Source organism: Xenopus laevis, chromosome 2L (assembly GCF_017654675.1).
Source record: "Xenopus laevis strain J_2021 chromosome 2L, Xenopus_laevis_v10.1, whole genome shotgun sequence".
Taxonomy (NCBI): domain Eukaryota; kingdom Metazoa; phylum Chordata; class Amphibia; order Anura; family Pipidae; genus Xenopus; species Xenopus laevis.
Genome location: NC_054373.1, coordinates 44848446 through 44872679, shown reverse-complemented (window position 1 = coordinate 44872679; position 24234 = coordinate 44848446). Strand labels below are relative to the sequence as shown.

At 36.4% G+C, this 24234-nt stretch overlaps 1 protein-coding gene across 7 annotated transcripts in view; it reads right to left on the bottom strand.

Moving 5' to 3' along the window:
* The window catches only part of cnksr2.L (connector enhancer of kinase suppressor of Ras 2 L homeolog), a 205617-nt gene that overhangs the window by 75956 nt on the left and 105427 nt on the right, over window positions 1-24234 (bottom strand). For 4 of the 7 annotated variants that reach the window (XM_018245021.2, XM_018245025.2, XM_018245020.2 and 1 more), the window contains 5 exons: window positions 18688-18834; window positions 18184-18228; window positions 11405-11538; window positions 8677-8888; window positions 2517-2606 (listed from right to left, as the gene is read on the bottom strand). In XM_018245021.2, coding sequence (XP_018100510.1) covers window positions 2517-2606; window positions 8677-8888; window positions 11405-11538; window positions 18184-18228; window positions 18688-18834 — 628 coding nt within the window. 7 annotated transcript variants of the gene reach the window in all.

Genomic DNA, 24234 nt, shown 5'->3' with positions numbered 1-24234 from the left:
AAGTAAGACGAGAAAACAAATTATGATTAAAATCTTGGTTCTAAACAAAACTGCCCAAGCATTTTGCAAGCAAACCGCTGTAAGGTTCTGCTGGGGATTATTGTAGTTAGCTGGTAGGCTTGTGACTTTAAATCTCCTGTTTTGTATTACTTAGATACATCTGTGAATGCAAATAAAAATGATGACTGCATAATGCTACAGTACTTTTGACCAGAGTAAAACAGCATTCAGGCTCAATTACACAAAGTACATGCATCCCCTAAAGGCAGAATGGCAAAAAATGCATTGGGGAAATGCATTGTCCATTTCTAATGATTGTAATGACAAATCTTTCTAGCAATAAAAAAAAAAAAAGACATTAGGACCAAAATAATAGTCTCCACAGGCTATCCAATCTACCTCGCAGCCAGTGATTTCCTCTGACACAAGCGACCAATTAATTTCCATCCTATCTTGGCTATTCTACTTTCTGCTTTTCTGGAGCTTTTGCTTTCAGAGGTAACTGTGCCGCAAGAGTCCAACGGAAAAAGGACATCTATATAGGGATTTTGATAGATTCATAAATTGAAATTAAGTTGTTAGCAATTCAGGTTTACCTGTACGACTCAGGGGCAGGTTTGCTATCATTAGAAATAGGGATTCCTCGCACAGTTAAGAAACCTGAAAGAGTTTAATGAATCAACACAGTTATTATCAAAGCAGATAACAGAGATGCCGAACCCAGATCCAGAGGCGCATTTGGCCATGTCTGCCTTGCCCCACTGTGCTCTTTGCTCCAAACTATTTCAGAGGGAGATGAATTTATACATATCAACTGATCCAGGTTTAAGGTGCAAATTACTGATAGTATGCAACAGGCATGTTGCTGTGGATGACCAGGTGAGTGGCTTAAAAACTTTTTAGGTTCAGTTGTCTACAGCTTGTTCACCAGACTTTTTTCCCCAATTGCTTTTCGTGTTTATTTTGTTACCGTTTTTTCAAAATTGAAGTTTAATGTTCTTACCTCTGGTGTTTCAGTCTAAAGGTGGCCATACACGGGCAAATAAAGCTGCCGATATTGGTCGTTTGGACCGATTTGACAGCTTATCTGCCCGTGTATGGGGGCTTGCGACGGGTCTTCCTGATCGATATCTGGCCACGATATCGATCGGGAAGGTTTGATTTTTAACCGACCCATCGGAGCCCCTTGGCGCATCGTAATTCGATCGTTCGGCCTTAAAACAGTCACAAATAATACATCTTTTTTGCTATTTTTCAAATCCTGAGAGTGCAGCAGCTTTGTTAATTTTTTTTCGTTACTGTGGCACCCAGGTATAGATGTAGTATATGGTGTGCACCAGGTGGACTATATATATATATATATATATATATATATATATATATATATATATATATATATATATATATATATATATATATATAATGTGGCTTTATTAACGTCACATATGTGATTCTTATTTATTTATTAATACAATGCATCTATCTCCAGGTATGTGTGGGTGCAGCTATATATGTATATTCTTATTATATATTTGCGTTAGGAAACATTTTATTTTTGAGTTTTCATCCCCTTTAAATGCTGTATGAGGCCACAGCTTCTACCTATGTGGGAGTGGGGAGAGCAGACTAGTATCTATATTCCAATGAGATAAACAGAAAATGATGTTACTGAGCAGTAAAGCTACAGGTTAAACTACAGATCTATTATTCTCCCCAAAAAAATAGGCAGGCTATTTCAATCCTTTTAGATCTCAACAGTACAATACATGGCTTTGCCTTTTGCAGTCTTTTTGCGTAAGATTTAGAACATTAAAGAATCATATAAAGAATGAAAAGTTATAAAGGTTCCTACTGTTCATTGTGCAGTAGAAATCTTTTCAATAATATTTTAGCAGCCAGTTAAGGACTTAGACAGATAACCAGATCATTCTTGTAGGAGATCGTAGAAATTGTGGGTACTGGGGATGAGATTGTCCAAACGAAAATCCAGATATTTAGACAAAAACAGGTAAAGAAAATGTAATAATATGATTCTCTTTTACTTTAAGGTGCAGATACAGGTATGAGACCAGTTATCCAGAATGCTTGGGACTTGGCGTTTTCCCAGATAAGGGGATCTTTCTGTAATTTGGATCTCCATACCTTATGTCTACTAGAAAATCATAAAAACATTAAATAAACCCAGTAGCTTTGCTTCCAATAAGGATTTGTTTGGATCAAGTACAAGGTACTGTTTTATTAATACAGAGAAAAAGGAAATCATTTTTTAAAATTTGTTTATTTGGATAAAATGGAGTCTATGGGAGATGGCCTTTCCATAAACCAGAGCTTTCTGGACAGATCCCATATATCCCGTATATTAACAAGTTGTAAATACCAGTTTATTAAATAAAGTACTGCTCTTCAGGATTCAATCATACCCATACAGAGCGTTTGTCTGATTTTCTTTGACTTGCGGTATACACACTGTATGAAGTAAACTCCATTGTTATATTTTAGACTTCAAAATTACATACCTCTTCGGCTATCCCTCTTCAGCTTGTTGGGATCTTCGTAATCCCCGACCCAATTATATTCCACAGGCATAGAAATTGGACGCAGTTTTCCTGTGAATAAATAAGTTTTTTTGTAGCTTGGCAAAGAAACCAATCCTTGTGTTGATATAATATAACAATGAAGAATGAGAATGAATGCAGGAAAACTAAACCAATCGATTTAACACAGTCTTACAGTCTACAGTCTTGGTCCAGATTCAATTTGGTGAGAAAAATGTATCTCCTAATTCAATTCAAGATTTATCTATTGAACCAGGTGCAATTCAATGAGAAAAACACATTTCATGGTTTATCACATGAAAACTCTATTGAAGTCTACTGGAAGTGAATTAAGTGAAAAGTTTTCTCTTCTCAAAGTGAATGTCGCCCTTAAGTTTTCACATAATAAACCATTAAACCAGATTTTCTCATTGATATGAATCTGGCCCAATGTGGGTTGCACAGCAAATCGGCAACCATCACAGCCAAAGGGGATTGTGAAATTTTAACATCTGTATTGGCACAGACAGACAAAGCCTGATGAATAGGAAGCTGTAGATTTAAGTGATTATGTTTTTACAGCTGGACATTTAATAGCTCATTGGCTATATAGGGGATTTTATATTCCAATTAATGTATCTCCCCTGTACCAAGCACAGTTCAGACAATTTCATAGAATAGCCTATGCCTAAATGCCCCATGTAGGAACGAAATGAGCCAGGCTTAAATAACAGCATTTTTTTTTTGACTATGGACCTGTTTGTGGCAGCTCACATATGCAAGAATTGTCTAATTTTTCTCCTCAAGCTGAAGGTCTGGGGCATGGGCACCTGGACCCCCTGTGTGATGTGGTGAGTCTATTTTTGATTGGCCTAAAGTAGTCCACTCAAAGCTTCATATTTCTCCTCTATAAATTAACATTTTCCTTCTAAATTCTGCTTACTATAAAGAAATTCCCCTCTATAGGGGACTACTCCTACTTTGTGTGGAGTATCACATCAGCAATGACACAAACCATCTAATTGATTGATCCATGCTGCACACCATAGGAGATTATATATATATATATATATATATATATATATATATATATATATATATATATATATATATATATATATATACACATATACATATACACATACATACATATATATATATATATATCCAAGTTTGGGAGTTTTACTTTGAAAGCAGCTAGTAAGTTGCAGGTAAAACGTATTCGTCCCTTTTATAAAATGTATAATTAAACCATAGAATTCTTAATGAATCAGATGAAAATTGAGCATAGGACTGGCCAGATATGGGATGACTTTGACGTAGTTGGCCAGCTTAAATATATTGCAATATATGGACAAACAATCCCTGTTTTGTTTAAAGGGTAAGGCATTTTTCAGTAGCAGTATGCACAAAATGTCGCTGTCTTAAATATATTGATAATGGGTTGAGTGCAGAGGAATCTTGTATTTGTCTATATGTTTTTTGTGGTCACACCCTCATTGCACCCCCGCCTAATGATTTTAAAAACTAGTGGTGAGCACAACTTTCCCCTGTTTGTTATAGTTATACAGGAGCAGTGACCAGCTCCATGTTGTAGCTCCCACCCCCTCCAACTATAGTCAGGTGATCCCACTGGTGTCTAATAAAAGGGCAGCCAAGTTTGGGAGTTTTACTTTGAAAGCAGCCAGTAAGTTGCAGGTAAAACGTATTCGTCCCTTTTATAAAATGTATAATTAAACCATAGAATTCTTAATGAATCGATGAAAATTGAGCATAGGACTGGCCAGATATGGGATGACTTTGACATAGTTGGCCAGCTTAAATATATTGCAATATATGGACAAACAATCCCTGTGTTGTTTAAAGGGTAAGGCATTTTTCAGTAGCAGTATGCACAAAATGTCGCTGTCTTAAATATATTGATAATGGGTTGAGTGCAGAGGAATCTTGTATTTGTATATATATATATATATATATATATATATATATATATATATATATATATATATATATATATATATATATATATATATATATACATACATACATACACACACACACATATATTTTTATATTAGGGATGCACTGAACTCACTATTTTGGCTTCGGCCGAACCCCCGAATCATTTGCTAAATATTCGTCCAAATACCGAATCTGAATTTGCATATGTATATTAGGGGTGGGAAGGGGAAACATTTTTTACCTTGTTTTGCGACAAAAAGTCACACGATTTCCCTCCCCACTCCTAATTTGCATATGCAAATTAAGATTCGGATTTAGTTCAGCCAGGCAGAAGAATTCGGCCGAATCCGAATCCCGATGAAAAAGGCTGAATCCCGACTTTAATATATATCAAATTCTATTCATACTTGTGTACCCAACGTTTCGGCCCACCTTAGGGCCTTTATCAAGGATAAAGTACAAGAGCAGAAAATGGCTATTTATACCCTTAGGCCTTCCCTTTTTCAAATAATGGTGCCAAACATGACGTCATACATGTGTGAACACAAAATCATTGACATATTAAAGTGAATGCACACACACACACATACATACATACATACATATATATATATATATATACATATATATATATATATATATATATATATATATATTTATATTGTGACAGGGTGTTTGGAAAACACCACTGTCTTGCAGGAAAGTACATGGAAAAGAATACATTTAAACTGCAAGATGTGTTGCAGAGAGATACTCGGCTCAGGTAGGGTTAATATTCCCTCTCAGCCAGGTAATTAAGTGGCAGCTGAGAGAGGATCTACCTGACAATGTAAAAGGGCTGTGTGCACAGTTCAGAGCTCTCCAAGGAAGTGAGGGGCTGTGAGAGACAGAGCTGGGCAGAAGGGTCTTTTCTGCCAGCAAGAGAGTTCCAGAGCTTGGAGTCTAACAGGGGAATGTAATAAAAGTCGCAAAGAGCAAAACAATTCGCACCAATAAGACTAAAAATCCACATCTCGCAATGTAATATTGTTCCTTAAACTGTTATTGCATTGCGAATTTTAATTGCGCACTCATAAGAAGTGCTTGAAGGTGTCGTAATCTTTTGGAGCAAACATAACGACTTTTTCAGTAAGAAGTTTTATTACATTGACTGCGCATTGGCGCAAACTATAAAATTCGCAAACGGTCTTTCACTGTCGGAAGTGGTCGCTAAACAGTTTCCGGGCTCGCAAAAGCTATATTAAATTCGCACAAAGCAAAATTTGTTCGCACAAAGGCATAACTTTTCGCATTGCGAATAGTTTTTCCATTAGCGATTTTTATTACATTCCCCCATAAATCCCTTGTGGGGAAATAAAGAGGAAAGGACTGGCAGAGGCTAGTGAGTCTGAGTCCCAGGAGGGTAAGCCAGCAGGGCTGAGTGTGAAGCCCAAATACTTCAAGGTACAAGAGGGTGAGAGTTTCCCTTGATGGTGAGCGACCAGAGGGGGGGGAAAACCCTGAATGTTTTGCAGTGTATTTACTGAACGTTGTACCCTGCATGTTCTACAGTGAAGTTGAACTGTAACCTGAACATTTTTCTGTTGCCTTTTTGTTGGGAATGTCCAGTGCTTAATAAACCTGTGTTTTTGTCCTAAACCTTGGTGTCCCTGTCTCTAAGCTCCAAAATCCTATGCTGCCTGCTCACCATTGACTAATCCCCCTAAAAGTTACGTGTCCAAGCCGCCAGCTTGCCACAATATATATCCACACACATTATATATATATATATATATATATATATATATATATATATATATATATATATATATATATATATATTTATATATATACATATATGTGTGTATATATATATATATATATATATGTATGTGTATATATATATATATATATATGTATGTGTATATATATATATATGTATGTGTATATATATATATATATATATATATATATATATATATACATACACACATACACATATATACACACACACACATAACTTTACATTAAGAAATTATAAAGTAATTGTACAAGTTAGGATTTATATAAATTAAAACTTTATGAATTAAGCAGCAGGTAGTGAACATGAATTATTTTGAGTTTTGTGAGCTATGTTGCTACTGAGCCCCTTTAGTAGATCCATTAATATTGATATAAAGCGTGATGCAAGTTCCAAATACCCATACTGCATTAGCTTGGTAATTCAGAAATATTCAGGTATATTTGGAACATTGTTTTTAAAGACCAGTGTCAGTATAACATCTACTTGAAGCTTTCTTTTCAAAGATGTTCATTATGGCTCTGGTGATAAATAAGAAACATTACCGGTAAATACATTATGGCTACAGCAGACAAAATTACATACTTTAAAAATAAAGATAGACAGTCTGTTCTTTTGGAATAAATCCACTGTTATTTTAGAAATAAATACCATCTAGGAAAAGCACTCGCAAACACAGTTAGTAAGCGTTATGTGAAGTACTATTAGCAAGGAGGTAAGTGCATATCAATAGCTTTATTGAGACTAAATTGGGAAGATCATGGCCATGGTACATACCAATTACAAAGTTAAGGTATACAGTAGATCAGCATACACTGGATCAACTGGATATTGAACTTGACTGATGACCGCTTTATAGGTCCCTAAGTATGCAGTGCAGCTTTGGGCTCTAGTCCTTAAGAACAACATTGAGCTGAAGAGAACGCAGAGACGTGGAACTAAACTGGTTACTGGAATGGAAGATTTTAATTAAAAGGATCAAGGCACCAGAGACCACCCCTTTAGACAAGAGGAACAGAACTTTCATTTGAAGCAACGTAGGGGGTTCTTAAAAGGGAGGACAGTGAGGTTGTGGAATGCACTGCCGGGTGATGTTGTGATGGCTGATTATATTAATGCCTTTAAGAGGGGCTTGAAAGTTTTCATGGACAAACATAACATCATAGGCTATTGTGAAATCTACAATCAGTATAGATATTGGTATATATAGTTTATGTCAGTGTATTGATAGGTCAATATGAGTGCATGTATGTATGGGTGTTGGGTTTCATCTGAAGGGGTTGAACTTGATGGACTTCTTCAATCCAACTTAACAATGTAAATATGTATAGTGGTCCAAGTCAAAGTCAGGGTCGAATTTTGCACTGGAGCAATTAGAGAGGGTGGTATTACATGGCGTACCAGTTTTCTGCCCATTTTGAAAAAAACTGTGTAAGCTTTTAATAACATCCAGCAGGTATATCTACTACTTTTCTCAGACTCAGAAACCGCAGGCTGGTTCAAACCGAACCATTATGACAAATAAAATCATTCCAAAAGTTTTGAAGACAACCCAAGGCAAAAAAATACACATCTATCCCAGCCTAGAATATGATTAAGTCACCTTTAATGTTCAAAATGGAAGTTTCTTTTAAACATTCGCCAGTCTTTTCCCTTCTCAAGATACCAAATGGTTTAGCTGCAAAAATAAGTCAAATCAACTGGACTTGCTGTGTTTTTTTTTTTTTTTTTAAGACGTTTCACTAGTCATCCAACTGGCCTTTTTAATTGTATTCTGAATTGAGAAAGCCGGTTGGATGACTGGTAAAATGTCTTAAAGAAAAAAAACAGCAAGTCCAGTTGATTTGACTTAATTCTGCAGATATTCCATGACCTGAATATATGAGAATCTTCACAAACACACCAGATGGCTGATTTACAAATGCAGAGTATTGTATAAAGTTCAATATTTGGACACAAATCAACCCATTGCAGCTTTTTTTTTACCCCAGAATTCCAAAGGCTTTGCAGCATTTCCCCCAGAATTCCAAAGTCATTGCAGGAGAGAGCTCAGTTCCATCTGCTGAAATTGCCCCAGATCCAGAGTTCAACTGAACATAATTTTGAAAGTTGCGGCTAACCGTTTTATTGTGGGAATTGCATCAGTTCTAGCTCATGCCAATAAAACTGCATGAGCAGTTAATTCTTTTGGTTCTTTTGGTGAAGACTACCGAAGTTCCAGCATTAAACTAGAATGCTAGACCTTATGTTTCGGGCTTCTGTACCAGCCCACAGTAAGCTCAGCATAAAAAAAAAAAAAGTATTTCAAGCCATTCATTTTTTGGCTTTAGTGCTCAACAAATACTGTATGCACAATCATAGTTTGTACTTGCAAGTAATAATAATATCCTTTGTACCTACCATATGTTGGTGTGCTTTCCCTCCGACCTTGCATGCCAGATCTTCCTTTGTCGTACTCGTAGCAATACAGAATTGCATCTTCTTCCACCACATTGAAGTGCTTTCTGTACTCCTGGTCTAGAAAGGAGTTTGGAGATTCTGATCCCTTTGAAACAGGTTTGCCAACAGTATGTCTAGTCATATCCTCGCAAGGAAGGTTTCCCTTCTCATCTCTTCCACATGCAAGAAAATATTGGGGTAGAGGGAATTAATAGTTTACAGCACACACACAAAATACTGTACATCTTAAAGAGGATGTTCAAGGCAATTTTAAGTGAAAATTTCTCTTGCAGCCCTGGCCTCTCCCATACACTGAAAAATAAAGTTCAGACATGAACTACTACTGCCTTCCATTTCCATTAAGTTGCATGGCTCAATGATACGCAAATCAGGCTGGAAAGTAAGGGCATACACAATAGTGCTTCAAGACCACCCCTTAAAAAGGTGAAATAAAAGTTGAAAGGTGTGTTGAAAACCTTGATTAATGTCAATGTACTAGTCAGTTGTTGGGTTATTCTTAATGTATGACCAGAGGCAGAATGGTTTAATAATGTATGATACAGTATGGGTGGTTAAGTTAGTTTTCTGTGCTCTGCAGTCTCTGCACCCAGTAAAGATTAAAATCTAGCTCCTTATCAAATTCACACACATTATGGTCAATTTTATCAGGAGTCAATTAACTTGCCTTATGTTTTTTTGAGAGTGGGAGTAAACCAAAGTACCCCAAGTATCATAAAGCATGTGGAATACATAGCCCACACAGACAGTACTGGTCAAGATCAAACCAATAATCCCACTGATGCAAGGCAGAAATTCCTACGCTGCCTTAAACTCGAATACATGGAGCAGGTCAGTACTGTATGTACATACTGTAGGTATCTGCAAATTTAAAGCTGAATTACTCCTGTAAATTTATGGGAACAAAGAAATTATTTTAAAGGACATGTAAACCCCCCACAAAAATGTATTCAGTGAACAGCTTTTTTCCAAATATTTAGATACCTTCCACTCTGGTTAACAGTACTGGGCAGATTTATCAAAGGTCAAAGTGAAAATTTTAAAAATTAGATTTGAGCTAATTTTTGTGTACCTCGTCTAGGGAATAGTCTAAATTCAATTCGAATTTGAAAAAAATTCAGAAATTTGAATATCGAAATTTATCAAGTACGGTCTTCTTTGCCGAATTGCTGTTTTAGCCTAAGGGGGACCTCCTAAAACCTATTTGGAGTCAATTGGTGTACTTTGGAAAAAACTTTGATTAGAATTTGATCTTGATGTGCTATTACTTCGATTCACACGATTCGAATTTATCGAAAACGGACCTATTCGGCCAAAAAAAAACCCTCCAATTTAATTTCGGTTGGTCTTTTTGAATTCAAATTTCGAAGTTTTTCAAATTCGAAATTCGACCCATGATAAATCTGCCCCTAAGGCAAAGCTGGGGGGGGCGCCGGGTAAGTACCTGCTCAGTTGTCTGCCCCATATCCGATCCTGTCTCTCCCCAGGCCGCTGCTGTAATTTTAGTGCATAAATGCGCTGCTGCATGTCCGCATGAGCACAGTGTCTGTCCTGTGAGTAAATGCGCTTCTGTGCATGCGCGCACAAGCGCAGTTTTGCACATGCACGCTCAGGTGCAGTTTCGCGCATGCGCAACGGAACGAGCTGTCAGCCGGTGCCATGGCCGGCCAGGTTGCCTAGGGCGCCTGGCCGGGTTGGCCCGGCTCTGCTTCTCAGCTCAGATTACTAAACACATCCTCCAATGAAGAGATAGCATTGTTGTGTCTGATCCTATTTTTTTCTCACCACCTCTCCTGAGCTCAGCTTAACCATTACATGCTCTCAGGGTTGGACTGGGGGGCCGGGCCCACCGGGGCTACTGCCCCAGGGCCCCCCTCTGGCCCCACTGCCGTGCCGGCGTGTACGCCGTGTCTCTGCGCCGGCGTGTGCGGTGTGTGCCTGCGCATGCACTCGGAGCCGAGTTTATACAGAGTGCGCACTAAATGTTTTTGACCGCGACCTCCGATAAAGGGGGTCGCGGCATTAACAGGCAGATATGGGTACGGATCTGGGACGGCGGGGCCCACAAGAGCCGGGGCCCACCGGGTTTTTTCCCGGTGTCCCGCCGGCCCAGTCCGACACTGCATGCTCTACATGTCCTTTAGCAGATTAAGATTTATTGTGCATGGATGGTTAAACATTATAGGTGCCACATCAATGTGCCCATTTTGTGCACAATTCCTCTCCCTGTTGTAGAATTGCTGCAGGTCTCTGGTGTTCCTTAGTGCTCTTGCTCTTCTGTCCTGGGGAAATTTAAGCAACCCCATATATGTCCTTGATGTGGATATGTACAGTCTACTTGCCGTTATTATTATTATTTTCCCATGAAAGCTTGTGCCTGGTTTTCAGTAAATGTTGGAAAGCAATAACCCACAAAGATCTATGTGCCCTATCTGTGGTTTGCATTGGCTTGGAGCAGCCTGGGATTGATGAACCCTAGTGCAAGTTAAGAAAGAGGTGTGCTGAACATTGTGCCTGTTCATCAGGGGGTCTGGTCTAAACCAGCCCAATTTCCTAGTTGGGAATGTTGAGAGGTATTGCAGTATTAGGATAGCCAGACCAAAGACAAAAGGTATAATGCACCAGTTCAAAAGGGACTAAAAAATACATAAGTACAGAATACAGGTCATACCTGGGTATGTAAGGCTCTGCGGGTGGGGGAGGAATAAAGAGGTCCTGAAGTGCTGAACTGTCTCTCTTTGTAGGTGTGCTGATTGTGCTTGATGGAGTGGCAACACCGCTCGTGGGACTCCTTGAAATGAGGGGCTGCAAGGAGAAAAAATCTGATTTATACAAACATGAGAACTTCTTCCCGACCAACAAAAATAACTTATTCTGCTTCATCCAGTTGCTACAATAACAGCTTCACATGTCCATACTGTACTTATGAACTGTAAAGGAATACAAATAAGGGTAAAATACCCTGCATTTTTCATTTTACTATTTTGTTAATGTAAAAAAAAAAAAAGACGAGAACAATGGTCAACAGTTATTCGACCCAAATACCCTCACAATGATCCAAAGACAAAGTGTGGTAGGGATTCTTTGGATCCTCACCCAGATATGTGCTTCTGCACATTTTGATAGAGAAATCACCGACATCAGCCATTCCATCTAATCCACATGAGCAAAATACAGAATGAACCATAAGCCTTAAGGAATACTCATCTCTAACAAAAGCAAAACAATGAACTCTAATAGTGCACCCAAAAGGGTGCACATTCCCTCTGTGCGATATAATGGTGCAGCAGAGTGGAGAGGGTAACTTCTTTATAATAGTGGAAATAGGGAAATAGTGATCTCTGTATAAACAAACGCTACATTTTAGCATTGTTAGGCTTTGAAATAAGAAACAGTTCATTATACAGAGAACTCATTTGTGAAATAGTTATGTTTTACTAGCTTCTCAAAACTGGAAGTCATTTAATAAAGTGCAATAAATAACTATCGATCACTTTAATTAAAAACAGTGCGCAAAAAGTATGTTTAGCATAAACACTGAGCTCAGGTTGAAAGAGGGTGTATAGTACCCATTTAGGATATTAAGGTTGGGGCTACAAAATAAATTGCTATTTTTCATTAACCTCAGAGAATAAAGAAATCTGCAGAAACCCTGACAAAGCACAAAATGCTTTGTAATCCTAATAAGACAAGTTACAATTGGAATTACTGTAACATTACCTGTTAAATTTATGTTTTAATAAGTTAATGTAGGAAAACCACGGGTAGAGAGTCAATAATGGCTTTTTTTATTATGATAGCATTAAAAAGCCAAGAGGTCAGAGTAAAGAAATAAAGATGGGAAATTCTTTTGTAAATGTAAATGTAGGTACAGCAATTACAAGACTTTATATATACCGTTATCTTCTGTTATCTACTAAAAAGCACAAAGGGTGTCAGCTCTCAAAGAATTCTGGGAGATGCAGTTTATTAGCAGATGGAGGGCATCAAATGAGAGAGCAATGGGGAAGGCAGAAATTATATTATAACCATTGTTGGGCATTTAAACTATGAATATATGAATTCAATTATTAATAAACATTTGCTTACAGTAACACCATCTTTTTTTTTAGCTGCTTTATTATGCATTGGGCAAGTATTGGGACACAACTTAGACACATGTACAGATTGACAAACTAGAGGAATGAATGGGGTTTTGGTGGAAGGGGTCATGCTATTCATTTAACCCGTGAACTCTCTAAAGAGATTTATAAATAAAGATGGGTGTAGGGTTATTACAGGTATGGAATCGGTTATTAGGAAACCCATTATTCAGAAAGTTCTGATATAATGGAAGTCAAACTCCCATAGGCTCTAAATAATTCATATGTTTAACAGTGATTTCCTTTTTCTCTGTAATAATAAAACAGTAGCTTGTACTTGATACTAAGAAAATTATTTTGTATTTGGGGGTCAAAACAATCCTATTGAGTTGACTTCATGTTTAAATAATTTTTAACAGTTTTAAGGTATGGAAATCCAAATTATGGAATGACCCCTTATCTGGAAAGCCCCAGATCTCTGGAATTCTGGATAAGGGGTATGATACAGGTAATTAAAAAAAATTGTAATGCGCCTTTTAATTGCATTAGAAACTTCAGTAGAGAGTACCTCATTCTTTATAACTCAAGTTACCGTATTGAAAAACACAAGATACTGTTAAACCCATCTCTTCAATGCATAGAAATTACATTATTTCAAAGTTTAACCCCCTTCCCTTGGCTGTCAGTGCATCAATTAAAATATCTTTCCCCAAGGTTAATGGCTGTCAGAGCAGGGATTTCCCCAAAGACAGCAGCAAGATGGGGGAAAATCCAGCTCTAAATAAAATAAGACTACTGTCATGAAACTATAACTTGTAAATTAAATAAAGTTTTTATATATAAGTATGGGACCTGTTATACAGAATGCTTGGGACCTGGGATTTTCCAGACAATGGATCTTTCCGTAATTTGGATCTTCATACCTTAAGTCTACTAGAAAATCATGTAAATAATAAATAAACCCAATAGGCTGGTTTTGCTTCCAGTAAGGACTAATTATATCTTAGTTGGGATCAAGTACAAGGTACTGTTTTATTATTTCAGAGAAAAAGGAAATCACTTTTAAATATTTAGATTATTTGAATAAAATGCAGTCTATAGGAGATGGCCTTTCCGTAATTCGGAGCTTTCTGGATAACGGGTTTCTGGATAACTGATCCTATACCTGTATATGCAAAATTGTATTAGCCTTTTTACTTTTTGTTTGCATGTGAAGTGTGTGGAAATTTAAAAACCAGGGCAAATTACGGTGTTCATTCTGGACTAATGTATAAAGGAAGAAAAAATAAAATGGCACTAGCAGAATATGAAGGAACTGCACATACTGGTTTAATAGACCATAAAATTTATAAACATAATGTTACAGGAAGGTTTACAATCACTCGCCCACATTTGTTCAATAAACTGCTGCCGCGTAGTTTTTTCCCTCTTCATTTAAGGGAAATCCAATGCTATTTATTTGCAAAAACCACGGTCATAAAGGTGACGTTACCGTGGAGTATATCAGACTCGATGGGAAAAGAAATAATTACAAATGATGGAGCATAGTGGAGTAAAAAATGATAAATAGTCCATAATGCTTGTGATGTTTCTAAATTGTGAGAACATTTTCATCCTGATTTGTAATTGCTTTGTAGCAACAACAGTCCAAGGCAACATTCTAATCTGCATTTGCACACAACAACCTCACCAGTGATGGAGTCCAAATGTCACATACTTGAAGATGAACTCTATTTTATGTCCGTTATCCGTACCTTCTAACATATCATCATTGCCAATGAGGAGAATTAGAGGAAAATGGATGTGCAGAGAACTCCAATTATTGAATTACACAGAGAACGATCAAAAGAGTTATATTGTGTCGTACCATCCATGTACCGTGATAATAGTGTAATAAATAGGAGAAGGAAAATGAAGGAGTACAATTCATAGTAAGAAATTGTTCTTGAACTTACGGAAAAAATTCATTGTGCATCAACTGTGAAAATTTATTTGTATCAAGCCTGTCTGTATCATTCATGTGATCAAAATCTAATGTGAATTCATTGTGTAAATAAATACATATATACAAAAAAATGGCTTGCAGTGAATAAAGTGCCCGGTGTTGTTATGTTATATTAAACAATTAAAACCATAAAGCCGGTATTATTTAGTATATATTAAACAAAACCACCACAACTTCCCATTAAATATACTGTATGGGTCCAATCAGATATGCCATAGGGAAAGTGTTAGCTGTAATCCCTGTGGAATATCGGATTGGTCCCTTACAGTATATTTAATGGGAAGTTGTGATGGTTTGTTTGTTAATATATGCTATATAATACTGCTTAATGGTTCTTTATTTGAATTCACACTACTCCAACATTGTCGAATATATATCCAAGCACATATTTTGTAAAGCGGTTTTTGTTTGTTCTGATGTTAAGATCTAGGCGGGACCAGTTTATTTATCACTGCTATTCAACAGTGTCCTATAAAACCAGATCAATACATCGTAATATTTTAAATTGTTTTTAACCCCATGAATTTTTCTCATTGATTTTTAACAGATTTATTAAATGTTAAGTTTTAATCAATAGCACATGATCGCTGGTCAATATGAACTAATTGTTTCATGAAACATAACAAAACAGGGCACTTTATTCACTGCGAGCACTTGATTTATATTTATGTATTTATTTACGCAACTAATTCACATCAAATTTTGATCACATGATTGACACAGACAGGCTTGATACAAATGAATTTTCGCAATTGATGCACAATGATTTTTTTTCCTTAAGTTCAAGAACAATTTCTCACTATGAATTGTACTCATTAATTTTCCTTCTTTTTATTACACTATAATCACGGTACACGGACGGTACATACCTCTTCTGATAGTTCTTTTTGTATAATACTTGAAGATGAAGCCTCATGAATGCCACAAGGTCCTTGCTGAGTCTTCCAAACCAGAACATTCATTATGAAAACAACTCAGCAATTGCCCATTGTAAGCCGCATGTCAAATTCCCTTTAATACAAGTGTTATTGTGTTGCTGGGAATTTAACTCTGAATTCCAGATTCTACTCTAACCAATTCATTCTACATTTTGTTATAATAGTTTTCCTGGGTTTCTAACTCAAATATAAAGCAAGACATCGCTGTGCTCTGATAAATGATATAAAATGTAAACATACAGAGGCAATAACATTATAAAAGGATCTTTTGAAAAAAAAAAAAAATCTAGAATGAAAAAGCATAAAAAAAAATCTAGAACGATAAAGGGGACTGAAACATCTCTAGATACACGCAACACTGTTATTACTGTAGGTTTAGGTGTCTCCTGAAATTCCCACTAGTGTTTAGAGCTAGTACATGCCATTGCCTGCTTTTGATTCCCACCCTTCAGCCCTGGGTGAATTCCAAGCCAGCTCGTACATTAGAATTGCATAAACTAAAACCATAGGGAAGTAACGTATGACACGCACACTATTGAAAATTTTTGACATGATGGAACTTGGTACATATAGATTTTGAAAAATTGTAGCAGTTGGGAAGATCATAACCAGCCTAATCCGCAAACACTAGGGGGCCGATTCACTAACTTCGAGTGAAGGATTCGAAGTAAAAAAACTTTGAATTTCGAAGTGTTTTTTGGGCTACTTTGACCATCGAATGGGCTACTACGACCTTCGACTACGACTTCGAATCGAACTATTCGAACTAAAAATCGTTTGACCATTCGATAGTCTAAGTACTTTCTCTTTAAGAAAAAACTTCGACCCCCTAGTTCGCCATCTAAAAGCTACCAAACTCAATGTTAGCCTATGGGGAAGGTCCCCATAGGCTTGGCTAACTTTTTTTGATCGAAGGATATTCCTTAGATCGTTGGATTAAAATCCTTCGAATCATTCGATCGCACTATTTGCGCTAAAATCCTTCGACTTCGATATTCGAAGTCGAAGGATTTTAATTCCCAGTCGAATATCGAGGGTTAATTAACCCTCGATATTCGACCCTTTGTGAATCGGCCCCTAGGATTTAATACTGATCCCACTTCTGTTCAGTCAAACAAAATACATTTGCTCCATCTTAAGATCCATCTTTTATATATCCAACATTAAAAACATGTACATGTGGGGAAAGGTCGGGCATAAAGTGTTTTGTGGAAATAGAGAGCCATTTCTTAAGAGGCCATAATCCACAGACACTTCCTATATTATTTAATTACCTTTCCTTTACCTTCTACTTTTTCTACAATCATTCAGGTCATGGTATATCTAGTATAAGTAATTCTAAAACAATTGGACTTGCTGAGTCATCAGTGAAGCCGTTTCAGACTCATTCGAGTATGGTCCTTGCCATATAAACGTCCATGTCAATTCTCTGAAGAGTTACAATGTGCCATTGTGATTGGATTAGTGGAAGAGTTTAGATGCCGAAGACTTCCCATACCAGTTAGTTGAACCGAAGAAGCTGCTCAGATGAGTACTGAAACGTCTTCAATAATTACTCAGCAAGTCCAGTTGTTTTAGAATTACTTCTACTAGATATTGTAGTGTATGATATATCAACAATTACACATCACAGTATTTAAAAACATGAAGTAAAGTGATAAGGAAAAAAGAGGAAACTATGAAAGACTGGAAAACATTGTATAGTTCAGGAATTGCATCAAGTCAAAGTCATTTGTGCTTTTTAATTATTTTGGTGTCCAAAGCCTAAAAAGTTTCAGCTGATATTAACATTTTTATTCAAATGGGAGGTCTGGTGCAGTTTCCCAACCTGTAAAATATAGAGCAAGAAACTGGATAGGCAAATTGCTTCAGCTGAGAACATGTCCAGCCTTGGGGCACTTGGATGTCGGGCTATTTTGATAAGAGAGTCTAAAGTAGCTCCAAGTGCCACTGCTCTTCATCATCTTAAAAACAAGGTTCTGTATTTACCAATTAACCATAGGGCTTTCCAACTTTACAATACAGATATTACTAGTGTATGTTTAAAAGGGGTAAAGTGATCCCACATTACAGGAAACGTGTATTTTTCAACTAATTATTTCCATTGCTACTTGTGCTCTCAGACATTGCTCACTGGCTGCTCTGCTACCACAATGAATAAACAGAATCCATACAATAGTTCATACTTGTTAGTCAAATCATCGAATAACAAGGAATACGAAGATAAATGACTTAAATACAGGTGTGTCACTTAAGAGAATAGATTTTTCTATAAAATGAAGTTATCTAGAAATGTTCCTGGTCTGTCTAGATAAATATGGCCAAGTCTGGTTATTCCCCACATTAGAGGTATTTAAAAAAAGACAGACAAAAGAGAAATGCATACTTTCTCTAAAAAAAAATCTAGTAACTTGAAGTTGCTTACGGATATACGTGTCCAGGAATAAGTTTTCATTTCCTCATCATACCACTAAAAAAATAAGAGGACACATTATCATTCATTTGTGGTCTCATTAGAATTGCAGTAGTTACTTGTCTTGGTCAATATGCAAATGAACAATCAACGCTTGACTATGAAAAATTGCCATTTATGTTTACATTTTGGCTTCTTGAGCAGCTGGATTGAGAAGACTTGGAGGTTAACCATAATTCATTCTTGCCCCATGGATAGCAAATGAATGCATAGTTATTTCCTGCAAAGCTGAGGTCATTTTAGTTGCAGCAGATGATCAAATTCTACTGATGAATTAGAAGAAAATGAAGCCATGAAGCTTAGGCGGGGCCACAAGAGCATGTCATTACAAAAGTAACCCTCAAAGGCGTAAATTGATAATTTTACGCTGCTGAGATGAGGCACATTAAAGCACAACAAACTCTGCCTTAGGCTAATATGATATTGCATGATTTATGGATTAAGCTTTATCATTACCTGCAGAGCAAGAGGCTTCCATCTCATATTTTTCAGTAAAGCTGGTGCTGAGGTAAGCATGCTCTGAGGCCGCTTTTTCAAAGTTAAGATAACACCACTCGGGTCCTCTCGTAGTGCATTCACCAAATTTTTCAACTGCCACCCCACCTGGTAACCAGCAAAATCATTACAATATAATTGAGGTACAGTAGTCATAATGTAATGAGCCCCTAGTCATAATGTAATGAGCCCCTTTTCTGAAGAAAGGGATATATGACATGGATTTCGTTTTGGGCACAAGCAGATCAAATATAAGCAAAATAATCAGCTATTTAATGGCACTAGGACTTTAGATAAATGGGGTAGTCGGATTTTATGTATGAAAAGCAAGTTAATCGTTTATTATCCGGGGAAGAAAAATCTAACAATAGCACTGCAAAAAATGCAATTAAGTTGTTTAAAGATTAAATATAAATGAGACCAGATTCCAATATTAAACAGTTTGTTCATATGCTCGGAGGACCAAATATGCTCAGATAAGCATTTTAATGCTTCCGCAAAGAAAGATCTTGTTTCCTATGATCATTAGGCACTGTGGGCAGCAATATCCACGAGGAAATCTTTCATATTACAGGAAAGATTAAGTCAATATACAGATGTTTGTTGCTCAAGACCTATACCTTGCTGCACAGAGAAACAATGCTACCTGACTACAATGAACTTGCTTTATTTCTGTTGCTGCAACATATAACTTAATCTCTATTTATGTGATTTAATCTAAATTTATTGCAGTACTAGCAAATTTGTTGAAAAGGAAAAATAATTAAATGCCTCTTGTAAGTGCCGGTACTGTGTCTTTTTCTCTTAGAGTTTGAAAAGTCTTCAGTGGCACAATGTGGGAATTTCTTCACTATGTTTTTACACCTCCTATTTTTTGTCTTAAAGGATGCCTACCATACCTTGATTTTCCCTGAATTTATTTACTTTCTCACCAGTGGTTCCTCTCCCTAATTAAACATTGTGGAATTCATTGCAATGACTTTGTTCGGATATGTAGGCAATTGCTTCAAATTGTAAGATGGATTATATATATGCTAGAGAGGAAAAAATCAAAACACAGAGCGGGATTGAGGCAAAAAGAGACTTTGAGAGGTGGTGTAGGTAGGAGAGCAGAACTGAAGGACAGTGGAGGAAAATTGGAACACATTTGGTATGTTAACTGGACCTCACAGTTGGGTCTGTGGGGTTTCTTTGGTTCTATTGGTTGGTGGTAAACAAGATCTAAGGTTCATTTATGGTTCCAATTATTTAAGAAGATGAATAAAGAGCCACACTCCATCAATAGGCACACTCACAGCATTTAACAGGGAGTCATTTGTTAATGGAGCTTAGTCCTGGACATGTATCCAAGAGTTGTACTCGGTTAGCCTTATCGCAGCGTAGTGTTTCCGGGGTTAAGCCTTTTGACATAGTGTAACATTGGCACACAGAAGTTCTACTGTATTTTCTAAATGAAGCAATGATTGTTTTGAGAGGCAAGTCTTAATAGGAGAGGGTTATAGAAAACACATCAGAGTTTGAGTTTTTAGTTAAATGGCAATATTTCTTTAAGAGGTGACCTAATATATATATATTAGGGATGCACCGATTCGGTTTGGGATTCGGCCTTTTTCAGGACGATTCGGATTCAGCTGAATCCTTCTGTCCGGCCAAACCGAATTTGCATATGCAAATTGGGGGAAGGGAGGGAAATCACATGGCTTTTTATCACAAAACAAGTAAAAAATGTTTTCCCCTTCCCAATCGGTTTGGTATTCGGGGGTACGGCCAAATCCAAAATAGTGGATTTGGTGCATCCCTAATATATATATATATATATATATATATATATATATATATATATATATATATATATATATATATAATATATATATATATATATATATATATATATATATATATATATATATATATATATATATATATATATATATATATATATATATATATACATATACATATACACACACACACACAGTATTAAACAACATGTCAATACTCAAGGAAAACAACATTCTGAAAAAAAAGTACATCTAAGAAAGCCTTGGTCATGAGACTGCAAATGCTGAAGCTAATGCATGACACAACTTGGGACTGATAATACACAAGCAAAGCCAATGAAAGGCAATGCTCAATTCCATACAGCACATATTTATAAGTTACCTTATACCTGAATGCCTGACAAGGTATGAACCATTTAGGGAGTAGAACACAAAAGAGCTAGTGCTAAAAGCATTTAGTTCATTCATTAAATGCCTCAAACAGCAAACTGCACAATGATCAGTGTTTTAAGAGGGGCGTGGACAAGAACCTAATCCTGGTAAGTAGAGAGTCAGCCTGTCCACTGAAATGTATTTCAGTGTTTTTTTCACTTCCAGTGGCTCTAAATATTTGTACATTAAGTTAATGCTATGCTTTATTTTATCTTCTGTTCATCTCTGCATGTATTTACAGTTCGTCAGCCATAGAAACCAGTTCAGCCATCACAGTATTGCCACATTTAGTGCCTTGTTTAATAAACACACATACATCATGTATAACAATGCAGCAGATCAATGTAATGGTCAAACATGCACAGCATGCCACACTCACAAATCAAAGCATTCTATGTTATTGTATTATATTTTGGATTATTAAAAACAAAAGTGACAGTGACTAAAATCATATAACAATGTACTTTAAAAAATACCTGAAATATTTGTAATACAGTTTTATACAAAGATAATATACACTATATGGTAGAAATACATGAAATATAGGATTTGCATGTATACCCAGCACTTTGTATCCTGATAAAAAGTCTTTGGCCGAATCTAATCTGAACCCATAAAGTCATGTGATCTAGACAACACATTTTTGTTTCAAATTGAAATATTTCCCTAAAATTGGAATATGCAAATCTGATTTGGAAAAAGTGCTTTGCTGAAACAGAAGAATCCCTGATAAATGTAGTAAATGTCCAAAGTGTAAAAGAGCAGCAGAGATATTGTGAGTATGTTGTGGCGTATGCTCTTTAACGGGTGCCTGTAGTCAAGCTTGAATTGTAGAGAAATTGTGACATTGTGGGTAAAATCATGAAGAATTGTGTCCATTTGTGTTCATTTAAAAGTAAGGATTCATAGTTGCTATGTAGAAACACAACATTTAGCATAAATAGCACATATAAAGCTGCACCAACCACTTTCTTTTGTGAAATACTTTGGACTTGTGCACGTTTAGGAACCAGAGAAGGTTTAAAAAAAGAAGGACCAGGTCCACCACCACCACTTTATAATAATAAAAATTTGGCTTCTAAGGATGTCTTCCCTATTAAAGACTTAGATATTTAAACCTATCAATGTATATACTGTGTATATAAATGTAGCCCTCTTCATACTCAGTGTAAAGCAATAGGTTTTTGAGAAAAAATGCAGGGTGCTCTTAAGCATTTGTGTTTTTTAGGGCATTTTAAAAGGAGCCCTCTGCCTCCCTAATGGCCAGGTGGGAGTAGTGTTCTACAAAGAAGCCAATGGTTTTTTTTTATCATATTATTTCAAAAGAATATGTAGAAAACAGAAAGCAATATATTGTCTAACAAAAACGTAAAAAAAAGAATGGGTAACAGCCGTTAATGTAACATATTTTATAAAGTCCCCTGAGACCTTGCTAATTTTGCTAGGAAGACTCTTAAGTGGGTCTGGCAAACAGTTTGACAAATACAGATGGCAGCTAATTTCATTTTTTACTCAAATTGGGGTGAGAAAGAACAGAATGATAGTGGAATAAAAGGAACAATTAAATAAAGGCCATTGGGGAGAAGAAACATGCATGAAGAGATGGTTATTCAAAATATCTCACCAAATGGAATTTAAATATGGTAAAAGATCTTAACTGGCCTAAGGAAGTACTCATCAGTAAGTACAAGAATGAAACAGTATTAGGAACTGGAAAACAAGAGCCTGACAATTCCCATTTTTCATGGCATGCCCTTTGGTTTACTGTAGGTCAAATCTAATGTGGGTTGTGACAAACCTAATTACATAGATGGCCTAATATTTTCCAAAGACAAACAACTCTTCAAGAATTGGAATGATCCTCGGTTCAGTTTATTCCTTCTTCATTACTGAACATTAAACATACGTATATGTTGCACATATCCCTTTCTATCGAGTAAAAACGGTTTCCTTTGCTCCTACTGAAACATCAGAAGTTTAACCTGTGTCCTTTAATTGCTCTATTAGCCATGTATTATAATAAATTAAAAATAAAAGGTTTTATGCAAACAATATATCAAATACTTAACCTAGTGTTAAAATAAATATGCTTTTGTTAGAACATTGGCTTATAATATTTACAATATCTGAGGAACGGAGGTAACAGTACAAGTCATGCACATCCCCATGCTCTTCTGCAACATACAGTATATGGATTTGTCTGGTTGTTAGAAAAAGAAAGTGCTAGCTTTCAGTGAAAGGTTAAAATACAAGGTTAAATAAGGCAAAGCTATACAAGTATGCAAGTATCAGTGTTTATTTCATGATTTCTTTGGAGTGTTATACATTGATGATTAACATGCAATGGTAAGCAAACTGAACTGACATTAGCAAATCCATGCCTCGGAATCAACATCCAAACTAGAATTTTATCTGGTGTTGAATACAATGTTAAACTGCAGTCCTGAGCATGTGTAATAAGGGAAGATAACCACCATTTATTATTACAGTTATAAATAATTGGTTCCCAATCTTTAATACTTGACCCCAATTAAACAGAAATACAAAGCTATCATTTCCATACAAAATATATGATTTGGAAACCAGTACAAGTGTGGAATCTATTATCTGGAAACCCGTTATCAAGAAAGCTCCGAATTACGGGAATGCCATCTACCACATACTCTATTTTAATTGAATAATTCAAATTTTTAGAAATACTTTTTTTCTCCATAATAATAAAGCAGTTACCTTATACTTGATCCAAACTAAAATATGATTAATCTGTGTACAAGGCAAAACAATCTTACTGTGAAATACCTAGGGGCAAATTCACTAAGATGGGAAGTTGCCCAAGGCGCAACTTCGCCGCACTATGCCGCACTTCGCCAGGCGTAGTTTCGCTAGGGCTCCGCAAATTCACTAAAATCCGAAGTTGCGCACAGGGGTAGCATAAGGTTGCGGAGTTGCGCTAGCGTTGATTCGCTATATAAAGCGAAGTTACGCTAGCGAAGGCTAATTTGCATACGGCGCGAAATTCAAATTTCAATGGAGGAACACGTATCTGCACTACAAATGCCTAGAAAACCTTCAAATCAGCAAATAAAAATTTTATTTTGCCCTACACATGTGCCCACTGTCTAGGTAAGTTGCCATGAGTCAGGAAATGTAGGGGGGAGGAAGGGGAGCCCCAAAAAATTTTCGATCTTTTTCAGCCTATCACCCATCATGTAGAAAACACGCCAGCGTTTTTTGGGACTTAGAAAAAAAATTGACTTTTTTTTAAACAATCCCTATCTACTCTATTGCGCTTCGC